We start from the raw sequence: 12,589 nt of genomic DNA, 5'->3' as shown, positions 1-12,589 counted from the left end.
ATTTTGTTTTTAAGACGGATTTTTATAAATTAATTTTATTGCAAAATCGTTTTCCTTTATTTTTCTAATTTCTCTACTAGGGATAATTATTGCTTGTAAATAAAAGTGTTTTCCTCACAGGCTGCAGTGATGTGAAACCCAAAATGAAAAGTTTCTATTAACAAGGCAATTGTATATTGTAGATGCCAAAAGCTTACCAGCATTAGAGTGTGTTAATCAGAATAATCAGATAAAGTTCGCATATAGATTATATTCAGCTTGGGTTAAGCATTTTAAACTGGAAGAGAGTCAGGGGAGGTTATGCAAATGGGCAAAGCTACGGAAACAAACCATATAAAAATGCCCGGAAGAACTGGGGATATCTCGCTTAGGGGAAGGACTGTAGGATGCACAAACTTTACATATGGCGAGGGTGTGTTTTGTTGAAGAAGAGAAAGTTTTATTCTGTGTAGCTTCACGGCTTGCACTAGGGTGTCCAGGAAAGACCTGTGGACATTTCCTGCTTCTGCAGTGAAGGAACCTGTTCCTCCTGTTTCTGTCTTATGTGTCTACTTCATCTACTTCATTCTTATACGGAACTCTACTTCTGGTCACCAAATGTAGGTGGGTTTTCCCCTGCCAAGCAGTTCTTCTTGACACCATCTGGGCGTCCCACAGTTTAACTCAGTTCTGACCCTGTCTGCCTGGAGACAGTGTCAGATCATCACACAGGTTAAGGGCTCGGTCCCACCACACTTCAGATGCCAACAGCCAGTAATAGGTCCCCAGGTTACCCACCGCCTCTGTCTGATTTCTGTCCTCAGGTTTTCCACCAGAAATCGGAGGCTGTCATAACCCCCGCCTCAGGTTCGATTACCTTGCCAGAGCAACTCACAGAAGTCGGGGAAGCAGTGGGCTTACCAGTTTATTAAGGGGTGTGATGAAGGATACAGATACACAGACAGGTGACGAGGTGCATTGGGCAAGGCCTGGGGCGGTCCTGAGTGCAGGAGCCTCTGTCCCTGTGGGGTCGGGGTGTGGGGTCATCCCCTTCCTGGGGTGGACGTGTTCACCTGTATGAAGCTCTCCAGGGATTTTGTGGAGGCATCTTCATGTAGATGTGATCAGTTATTAACTCTGTTCCTGGGCCCTCTCCTCTTTCTGGAGAATGGGGCCAGGAGTCGGGGGGTGGGGGACTCTGAAAATTCCAGCCTTCTAATCCTGTGCTTGTTGTTCCGGTGACCAGCCCTCATCCGGGTGCCCACCCAGAGTCACCTGCTGGGAACAAAAGACACTCCTGTCACCCAGGAATTTACAAGGGTTTCAGGAGCTCTGTGTGAGGGACCATGTCAGAGACCAAATATTATATAAAACAGGGTGCTCCTAGTGTACTTATCACTTAGGGATTTACCAAGTGTTTCTGGAGGTCTGTGCCAGGGACCAGGGCAGAGACCAGTGTGTGCTTTCTATTACCTTATATAGGGCCAGCAGGTAGGGACTAATGATGAGGTTTCAGCTTAAGATACAACTTCTCAAATAACATAAGGTGTTCTCCCAGTGCTCGGATGCTGTATTGAATCTGTCACACGATTGGACTTGGGTAGCGAGGTCAGTTTAAGTTGCTGTCTGACTCTTCAGATTCAAATTCAGTTTGCAGCTATAATCCTGTCCCTTCCAACTGGAGCCATCAATAAGTTGAAGGAGAGGCAGCATGCATAGAATAAGAGTCAAACAAAGGAACCTTTTATCTTTTTCTATAATTTCTTTGATGTTTTTAGTCATTATGATTCATTCATTCTTCACGTTGTGGTGAAATACCCATAACGTAAAAGTCGTCATTTAAGTACTCGTTGGCATCAGAACGTTCACAGTGCTGTGTAACCATCGCCACTGTCATTTCTAGAACTTTCTCACCATTCGAAACAGAAACTCTACCAGCTAAATAATAGCTCCCTATTCCTCCTCTCCCAGTCCCTGGTAACCTTTATTCCAACTTCTGTCTCAAGAAATTAGGCTAGTCTACATACCTCATAAACAGGAATTGGACAGTATTTTGTCCTTTTGTGTCTGGCTTATCTCTCTTAGTGTAATGCATTCTAGGTTCATCTATGCTGTATCATCCACCAGAATTTTATTCCTTTTTTACGGCCGAATAGTATTCCATGGCGCGTGTATACTACATTTATTCATCTGTTGATGGACATTTGGGTTGTTCCCACCTTCTGGCTGTTGTGAATGGTGCTCTGTGAATGAGGGTCTACAAGAAAGTGTTTGAGTCCCTGCTTTCTACTGGAATTCCTGGATCATACAGTAACGCTGTGTTTAACTTTTTGAGGAACGTTTAATCTCTTTTTCACAGCAACTGCCGCGTCTTACATCCCCCCCAGCAGCGCACGACCGCTCCAGTATCCCTGCATCCTGGCCAGCAGTTGATACTTTCTGCTTTTTTGATAGTCATCCTCGTGGATGTGAATTGGTATCTCATTGTGGTTTTGGTTTGCATTTCACTAATGACTAATGATGTTGGACATCATTTCATGTGCTTATTGGCTATTTGTGTATCTTCTTTAGAGAAATGTTTATTCCAGTCTTTCATGCATATTTGAATTAGGGTGTTGCCTTTTTGGTGTTTGAGTCATGAGTTCTTTCTATATTCTGTCTCAATCACTTATCAAATATATGGCTTACTAATACTCTCATTCTGTTGGTTGTCCTTTTGGCCTCTTTTTTTAATTCTTCTTTCCCTTGGTTTATCGTATTTATTTGTCTCGCTGTGCCGGGTCTTTGTCGCTGGACGCATGGGCTTCCTCTAGTTGTGGGGAGTGGGGGCTCCTCTCTAGTTCGGGCGCCCGGCCTCCTCGTGGAGCACGGGCTCTAGGGCCTGAAGGCTTCAGTGGTTGCTGCTCCCGGCTCTGGAGTGTGCGCTCAGTAGTTGTGGTGCGTGGACTTAGTTGCTCCGAGGCATGTGGGATCTTCCCAGATCAGGGATTGAACCCATGTCTCCTGCATTGGCAGGCGGATTCATTACCACCGAGCCACCAGGGAAGCCCTGCTTTTATCCTCTTGATAGTGTTCCTTGATGCACAAAATTTTAAAAATTCTGATGACGTTCAATTTATCTTTTTTTTTTCTCTCTCTTTTGTTGCCCATGTTTTGGTGTCATGGTTATGAAGTCATTGTTAAGTTGAAGGTCACAAAGATTTCCATCTGTGTTTTTTCTAAGATTTTTATAGTTTTAGCTCGTGAGTTTAGGTGCTAGATCCATTTTGAGTTAATTTTTGTATATGATATGAGCTGCTACTGCTAAGTCGCTTCAGTCATGTCCAACTCTGTGCGACTCCATAGACGGCAGCCCACCAGGCTCCTCCGTCCGTGGGATTTTCCAGGCAAGAGTAACTGGAGTGGGGTGCCATTGCCTTCTCCAATATAATATGAGGTAAGGGTTCAAATTCATTGTTTTGCATGTGGATAGCCAGTTTTTCCAACATCTTTTGTTGCAAAGGCTGTCCTTACTCCACTAAAGGGCCTTGGCATCCTTGTCAAAAGCCAATGAACCATATATATCTAAGCGTGTCTCTCTGGTCTCTGTGGTCAGCTCCCTTGGTTTATGCATTTGGCCTTGTTACTGGTACTGTTTTTACTATAACTTTGCAGCAAGTTTTGAAATCAGGAAGTGTCTTACAACTTCTTTCCTCTCTTTCAAGATTATTTTGCCTCTTTGGAGTCCCTGGAGATACCGTGTAAATTTTAGGATGCGTTTTTCTATTTCTGCCAAGAATGCCGTTGGGATTTTGATAGAGGTGGCACTGAATCTGTAGCTAGATCACTTCGGATAGTATTGACATCTTAACAGTGTTGTCTTCCGGTCTGTGAACATGGGATGTCTTCTTAAATATTTCTCAGCAGTGCTTTGTAGTTTAATTAATTTCTTTTAAAATATTTTCAATTTATTCTTCCTGCTTAAGCCATTAATAATAGCTGACATGTGTTGACGGACCAGAAGCCAGTGACAAACGTCTGGTATGCAGGTTAACCCATGCTTGCATATCAGTAAACTTTGATTCCAATTTCATTTCTTGACCCAGGCTTTGGGTATCATTGCTTTCCTCACCTGAGAGGTTCCTGGCTCCTTTCCAGGGCTACGTGTAACTTAACTAGTTTGACAGTTTGGGTTTCTCCTTTCAAAGAACGTAGAAGGACCATAAATCGTTGATAGATACAACAACAGGTGTTCTTCTGTTCCATCGTGGAGCCACTCACTTTGGCATCTCAGTTTAGACCTTCTTCGTGTCAAATGCAATCATTTTCTCATCGCTAAGGTGATCATAGTATTAAAGAACAAAAATTCAGCCAGTTCATTTGAAGATCTAATTGGCTTTACTAAGCTATTCATGAATCAGGCAGCTTCCTGTCCAGCAAGTAGAGAGGTGGCCAGAGGAGCTGTATGAAATGGAAGGGTTTCATAGGCAGAAGGAGGGTGGGGCAAGGAAGTTATTTGCAAAAGTAGGGATTATTTCAGGCCGGGACTACTACTTCTGGGGGAAGGAAATGGCAGGGGTCTTAGCCTTGCAGACCACCTCCTTGGTGCTGACCCAGAAACCCCAGATTGGCTGATTCTCATCACCTGGGGAAGGTGGGCCAGGTGTGAACTCTAGGTTTGGCGTCGTGGGCTGTAGCACAAGTGACCAATGACTAACCCGCAGTTTTCTCTATCACGATATGTTCCAGATTTCTAATCTAGCTCTCAATCTATCTAGATTATCCCATTTTCTGGATTTTTGGTTCCGTACCCAAAGTTGCCGGTCACATTTAGTTACCTGAAGCTCACACCACGATCAGAATCTTGGGCTGTTTTTTCTTGTTCTTTGACTGCACCTTGACTTTCTAATATTCTATCAGATTTAAGAATTTCATATATTTTATGGAAAGAAACTAAAAGAAATACCTTCCAGTGACATGGGTTTTATATATATAAATATTTATATATAATAAACATTTATATTGTCTAATATTTATATACATTTATATATTATACATATATATATATATACACACACACACACATACTCTGAAACTCATGACTTTTTTTCAGTGAAAGGGAATGAATGGTTCTGCAGTGTCAAAGAGTCAAGAATTTCCAGTTAGCTGTGTGTTTGAAAAAGTGAAAATGTTGGTTGTTCAGTCATGTTTGCAACCCCATGGACTGTATAGCCCACCAGGCTCCTCTGTCCATGGGATTCTCCAGGCAAAAATTCTGAAGTGGATAGCCATTCCCTTCTCCAGGGGGTCTTCCCAACCTAGGGATCCAACCTGGGTTTCTTGCATTGCAGGCAGATTCTTTATCATCTGGGCCACCAGGGAAGCTGCTGCTGCTGCTGCTAAGTCACTTCAGTCGTGTCCAACTCTGTGCGACCCCATAGACAGCAGCCCACCAGTCTCCCCCATCCCTGGGATTCTCCAGGCAAGAACACTGGAGTGGGTTGCCATTGCCTTCTCCAGGGAAGCCCATACTGGTGTGTAAATGAGACGGTTCCTAGCCTGTTCCTGGATACGTTGTTTTTCCCACAGCAGCTTTCTTTCACTGATTCATTCATTCAATCATAAGAACATAACATTTAAAAATAAATAATCCACCAAAATTTAAGATGTTTACACAGAGTTCAAGCAGTTTCATTACATTGATGTCAAGCTTCTGATTAGATATTTGACTTTAAATTGCTTTTTTGTCATCTCTGAAATAATGGTTTTATTTTTTCAGCTTTCTTTTCTAAAATTTAAATGTTTTACTAAAAATTAAATAACCGTAGGATGGATATCTGTAATTTTTCTTATCCCATTGAAATGCTGATTTGGAATTCTAGGTGCTGGGGAATATTGATTCAGCCAGAGAGTAAAGGTCCTTCTATAGATTAACACCAATGCTGAGTGGACTTGAAATATTGCCGTTAAAAGAGATTTAGGTTTAGAAAAAACTGCTACAGCCAAATGAAGTTAAACCGATTCAGATGTAAATCTGCGCTTCCCACCCTACAACCTTAACTAGAGCTTCTGATTTTCAGTCCTCTCGTGTCTTGTCCTTTTGTATCGGCCACTAACATCTTACCTTTGATTCTTTTTTTTTTTAATTGGTGTATAATTGCTTACAGTGTGTTCGTTTCTGCTGGACAGTGTTACGAATCGCCGTATATATGCGTACATCCCCTCCCCCTTGGGCCTCCCTCCCACCTGCGCCCTTCCAGCCCTCTAGGCCATGGCAGGGCGCAGAGCTGAGCTCCCTGTGCGCTTCAGCAGGTCCCCTCTAGCTGTCTGCACGTGGTGGTGTGTATACGGCAGTGCTACTCTCTCAATTCATGCCACCCTCTCCCTCCCCCGCTGTGCCCACAAGTCCGTTCTCTGCGTCTGCGTCTCCGTCCCTACCTTGGAAATAGATTCATTTGTGCCATTTTTCTGGATGCCACATATAGATGTTAATATGCAGTATTTGTTTTTCTCTTTCTGCGTTCACTCTGTTTGACACACTCTAGATCCATCCACATCTTGTTAATGTTTTAAGATAGTAGTAGTATGATAGGTTTGGGCTTTTCTACATCATACATTTTGGTTTGGCTTTTTTTCTGTCCCCTGTGTCCTTATAGGTGAAAAGTTGGGAGAAAGACCTGATTAGATATGGAGAAGTTTTGTCTTGCATAATAATATGAGACATTTTACAGAAAAAGTAAACGTGTTAATTGTTCTCTATATGACGTGTGAGTCTGCAATTACATTCAGTCCCCAGGGCACTAGGCCTGTGGGTTTCATCATTTGCTCGTTAAACTCGGTCAGTGCGCTCAGAATGGCCTAGAATGTTCAGTCCTGCAGCTGGAGTACAGGTGTTGGTTGTCATCTCTGCTTCTCACGTTACCAGGAGTCTGGGTCAAAAGTTAGATCGAGAAGGAAAACTGATTCATCAGACAGTGTTTTATATTGAAACTTTACTATGTTTTTCTTCAACAGAAATGCACATCAAAATATTCACCCAGAAAACCAAGAGCTAGTGAGGGTGCTTCGGGAACAGCTTCAAACAGAACAGGTACTGTCGTGACACGAGTCTGCGCGTTTGTGTGAGGAGGCCGTAGTCTTACTCCTTTTGCGGAAGAAATAGTGATGGAATATCCGTAAATTCCTTCCACAGAAGCACAGGCTTCTCTCCTGCTTGGAGTTAGTTACCTTTCGTTATCCTGTTGATTGTACGTTTTCAGATTAGGCAAATGATTAGCCTTAATCTAAGATATTTTCATGTGCTAATTTTAATTTGCTTTAAAAGACAGCAGTTTCCTATTTAACTGATAAGGAAAAAAATCACTGTCTCATTGACTTTAATGAAATGTGGTGGAAAAACTACTCTTTCTAAAATACATTCCCCTAAGACCTTCAAATAAATGACTGTAACGGGTAGGTTTTTTTTTTTCCTTTTTTTTTTTTTTCTTCTCTGGTCAAAATTAACAAAACTAGCTAGGCAGAGAGGAGAACTCTCCTCTGCCTCGTCTTTGTTTTGAGCTGTATGGACTCACTAAGAACCAGAAATATATTTCATGAAGGCTGGGTTAAGTAGGATATTATACACCTTCACGGGGCTTCCCAGGTGGCGTTGCCAGTGCAGGAGTTGTTAAGAGACGCGGGTTTGATCCCTGGGTCGGGAAGATTCCCTAGAGGAGGGCCTGGCAACCCATTCCAGTATTCTTGCCTGGAGAATCCCATGGACAGAGAAGCCTGGTGGGCTACTGTCCATAGGGTCGCAAAGAGTCAGACACAATTGAAGTGACTAAAGCACAGCACACCTTCATCTGAGACAGCGAACATCAAAAAAAAAAAAATTAAAAATTGATTGCCTACCCACAAATCCAACTTTAATTCCAAAGAGAGTTTTTATGATATATCCATTTACCTCTTATTTATTAACCATCTACCATATGCCAAATATTGTTCCAGGCGTGGGAAATTCACTCATGAACTAAATGGACAAGAATTCTTGCTCCATAGAACTTTAATCCCATGACACAGAAATAGTGTAAACATATTCGTAGTATTGTGTTCCAGAGCTCTTGTTATCAATAATTCACGCAGGGATGGCATTTTATAATTTACAAAGTGATTTCCCATATAACTATGTCATTTAATCTCCAAACATGTCACACGGTCAGGGATGTATGAATGAAGCAGATGTTAGAAATAGAAGAAAAGTGAACCCTTGGAGAGTTGCTCGGCCCACCGGATTCTTCACCGAGTGAAGGCTTCAGCTCAGCCTGCAGAGTAATTCAGGATAACTTAACTCTTTCTAATAGAGTAACTCCAGAGTTAGTCCAGGTTTTCATCTTTAGACCGTGTTCAGGAAGCAAGGTAGAGCCCGTGCAGGGTAAGGGGAACAGCAGCGGAGGCTCGTGAGTTTATCAAACCTGTAAGACCCTAACCGAGTGCCCATCAGAGATTTCGAGGATTACGCAGTCCTGACTGTATCCTCAAGTGTGCTTGAGCAAGCAGCTGATTTTGCAATGCCCATGTGTGTCGTGTCTCAACGTGCGCGCGTTTTTCTCACCAGGATGCACCTGCTGCCGCCCGACAGCAGTTCTACACTGACATGTACTGTCCGATCTGCTTACACCAAGCTTCCCTCCCCGTGGAGACCAACTGTGGACATCTCTTTTGCGGTAAGCAAACGGTGCTGCTCCTCTGGGTAAAAGGGACTGTTTAGACCGAGACGTGTGTGTGCGCGTGTGTGTGTGTGTGTGTGTGCGCGCGCGCGAGTCCTGTGTGTGTGCATGCGTGCGTGCGCGCGCGAGTCCTAATTTTCTCTCCGCCACCGTCTGTATTTTTATGAGTAGGATGGATTGCTTCTGGGATCCTACTCTCCTTGTCAGCAACTTTTATTGAGTGTCTGTGGGCTTAAAAAAAAAAACCTAGTTATTCACCTCCCCAGTAAACAGCACTGTGTTTCTTTGAATAGTAAGTGTATCAGCACCACAAGGGAGTCGCTGAAGCCCTCTTCTCATCACCTTTCAGGTGTCTTCGTTTGTTACTTCTTTCCAAAGGGTCAGGAAGGGTCTTCTCTCAGGGACCTTGCCCGAGACCTTTTCTCGGCTCTGCTACCCCTTTCTCACTCTGAGTCGATGCAAAGGTTCTTCCCTCTGTTCCTGCATGACCCCCCAGAGGCTCGGTAACCCTGGAGCATGTGGAGGAACGAGAGGAGACATTGATGTCACCCTTAGTCTGGGGGTGGGTGCCGTCTACCCCTGAATGTTCTTCCCGACCTTCCAGAAAGAGTTCATCGAGAGCAGTGGGGTATCCTGTAGCTGTTTGCTGGCTGTGGTCACGGGAGATGGGGGAAGTTCAGTTATTCCGTGCCTGCTGTGTGCTGGACACAACATACCCGCGTCTCCTCCAAGCCCACAGACGAGGAGACTGAGGTGCAGCTGTGCTGAGGTTTGGCAAAGGGCATCCCAGCTGCAGGCGGACAGAGCTCGGTTTTAAACCCGGTCTAATGTCAAAGCCAGGGCCGAATTCTGCATGATCACTGGTTTATACCGCGACTCTCTACTTAAGGTTTCTGTCATCACTAGACCTGATTTTTATTGAGACTGTTTCCATTTGAACCAAGATAGGGTTCTGATCGCTCCCAGGCTGTACCCAGCTTCTGCGTCCAGACTGATTAAAACTATATCGTACGTTGATCTGCGTATTGCCCTCGCCCCTTTGTATCTTTCGTCTGAGATTCAGAATTCTGAGGTGTACCGTGTTCCTCTTGACGCTGTTGGGGATGAAGTAGAGTCTGGAACCTGTCCAGGTGACGCAGGATTCTCTGTGCCTCGTGCTCCTTCCGGTGGTGCTTGCCAGACTATTATTGCCTCATCCGTTAATTTCAGCCTCTTCCCTCAAGTTTTAGCCTTAAGGAGCTACTGAATTGTAAAACACCTATTTCAGTGTGTATCCTTAGTTATCTGTTGGAAATGCTGGTGAGCAGCAAAGTAATGCACAATCAGAGGGGTGGGGGGAATTAAACGGTCATCAGAGAAAACAGCTGCTCCCTGCTCGGAGCTCTGGTCGCTGGTCCTTGTCAGCTGGAGCCCCTCGCTGAGTCTGGCCGTGGCCCCGGCCACGTTGATGTCACCACGTTGACACATTGACCACATTGATGTCCTCTTGCCCAGGACCCCAGGCCAGCCTGGGAATCTGGGAGGTCTGGCTGGCTAAACGGAGTCTGTTTGCCAGGCCGGGCCCTGGCGATTCACTGAGCAGATAACCCGGCAGCCGAAAGATGGCTGTGCTGTGCGCTTGGTTTTTACCTCTGGGTCTGAGGTAATAGGTTAGACTCCTCCTCTTACCCTGCTCTACTTGTTGGACAGATTTATTTACTGTCTGTGGGTCCAAAGGTTAAAAAAAGAGAAAAAACAGCACCTAGTTATTCAGCCTCACAGTAAACAGGAATGTGTTGCTTGGAACAGCAGTTCAAGGATGTTGGTATGAGGTGTGTGAGGGCACTCCCGCTCAGCTCCGTGTGTGAACTACGGTTCTGAGCCTTTACAGAGCCAAGGGTACCAGCAGCCCCCCACGTCCCCTTCCTTGCATTTGTAACCCACGTTATTGTATTTAATTCTCCGGTGATCTTGTGGGGTCTCATTCCCATTTTACAAAATAAGCAGATCCGCAGAGATGGTGGCCTGACTTCAGGTCATTGAGTCATCTCTCCCGTCATCCAGTTGAGGTGGATCGCCCTTTTATTTATTTATTTTTTAACTTTTTTTTTTTTTTAATGTGGACTATTTTTGAAGTCTTGATTGAGTTTGTTACAATATAGCTCCTGTGGTGTACATTCTGGTTCTTTTTGGCCACTAGGCATGTGGCCAATCCTCCCCAACCAGGGTTTGAACCCACACCCTCTGCATTGGAAGGTGAAATCTTACCCTCTGGACCACAGGGATGTCCCGGATCTCCCGTTTAAAGAGGAGAAAAGTTGAGGAAGCAAGAAAAAGCATCAGGCACATCCCAGCAGATGTGTGTGAACCGAGTGTCTGATTAGTTGGCCCATAGTTTTCCAGCGTAGGCGAGCGGCCGTTACGTAATGTGCAAACAAGGACGCCTACATTCCAATTTGTGGAAATAAGATTAAATCAGTCAACATGTGTCAAAGCACACTGGACTTTGTGGGTGAAAAGGTACTAGATAGATCTGAGGTGTCATTACCGATGGTGGAAATACTCACAGATTATGATCCTTTGCTTTCACGTAGATTCCATATGACATTAGATTGCTCAGGGTATTTAGTAAATATTATCTAACACAGCACTAAGAGCAGAAGATCCCAGATACAGGCGGTTTGGCATTTAAATTCATCTTTGCATTGTTGAACCAGTTTCCCCCACAGTCACTAACATCCAGGTGGGCCAGCCGAGGCTTCAGCCGTTGGCTTGCTCACCAGACCCCTCAGGTACCACTGTTTCTGCCTCTGGCACGTACTCTTTTTTTTACTATAAAACCTGGAGCATCCTCCCTCCTGTGTTCTGCCGAACTAAATCTTACTGATCCCACAAAGTTGGGTTCAAATTCTGTATTCCTTGTGTATCGAAAGTTAACATGACAGTTCAGGATTCAACGACCTTCTGATTGATTTGAGTGTGTTGCATTGGTATCCTCAGTCCACTTGTCAGTGCTCGCTCTGAATTGTGGACATGTGGTTGATCTGGAAGAATCAGAACGAGGAACACAGAGGGCTAAGCTGGGTGGCTGAGGTGAGAGGAAGAAAACAGAAGACTTTAGCAGAAACCAGGAAGCACTTAGTTCAGATGCACAGTGGAACCTGGACAATCCGAGAAACGGGAGCCTGCAGAGAAGCACATGAACTGGCTCCGTAAACGTCAGCCAGTGTTAAAAAATGTTCCTTCTTCGTTTGGTACTAGTCTGAGCTTCAGTGCACATACACGGAGCTCAGTGACCACCACTTTTTAGAGTCTATAAATCCTCCCATTAGGCTGTGTTTACCTGTTTCACTGCTTGTCGACACGAGAAGTCCAATCCATCCAGTATAAAAACTGACTCAATTACTTAACTGGATTATGAACTTTATTTGGGCAGGAAGCATGTAATCTTTGTATCCTTTGGTTCCTTATTCATATTACCTAGTTACTGTTACTTAAGCATCTTGATTTTCTAAACTTTTAAAAATATGGAACTTGTGTTTTTAGAACACATGCATCAAATTTGGAATGGAAAGTTGACACCGATTTGTCAGTTATCATGTTTACAATCATGTTCAGTTATTTATTTTGCATAAGAAATGCAATACTTTCTGTTAAGCCTTACAGCACTGAAGCAGTTTACGCTTGCTTTTTTTTTAATTGGAAGATAATTGCTTTACAACGTTATATTGGTTTCTGCTATTCAACAGCGTGAGTCAGCCGTATAGATACGTGCATTTCCTCCCTTCTGAGCCTCCTGCCTTCCCCTCATCACACCACACGAGGTCATCACAGAGCACCCAGCTGGGTTCCCTGCGATTGCAGCAGTTTTCCCCTCGCTATCAAGTTCACACATGGTGCTGTGTATATGTCAGTGCTGCTGTCTCAGTTTGGCCCATCCTTCC

General features: G+C 44.2%; 1 protein-coding gene across 5 annotated transcripts in view; it reads left to right on the top strand.

The window, feature by feature from the left end:
- Positions 1-12,589, top strand: part of RNF170 (ring finger protein 170) — a 33,524-nt gene that overhangs the window by 8,617 nt on the left and 12,318 nt on the right. For all 5 annotated transcript variants that reach the window (XM_024986311.2, XM_024986314.2, XM_024986313.2 and 2 more), the window contains 2 exons: positions 6,973-7,048; positions 8,555-8,663. In XM_024986311.2, the coding sequence (XP_024842079.1) occupies positions 6,973-7,048; positions 8,555-8,663 (185 nt within the window). The remainder of the gene's footprint in view (positions 1-6,972; positions 7,049-8,554; positions 8,664-12,589) is intronic.

Source organism: Bos taurus, chromosome 27 (genome assembly GCF_002263795.3).
Source record: "Bos taurus isolate L1 Dominette 01449 registration number 42190680 breed Hereford chromosome 27, ARS-UCD2.0, whole genome shotgun sequence".
In the NCBI taxonomy this organism is placed as follows: domain Eukaryota; kingdom Metazoa; phylum Chordata; class Mammalia; order Artiodactyla; family Bovidae; genus Bos; species Bos taurus.
Note: the sequence above shows the minus strand (reverse complement) of the source record. Positions and strands in the feature narration are given on the sequence as shown.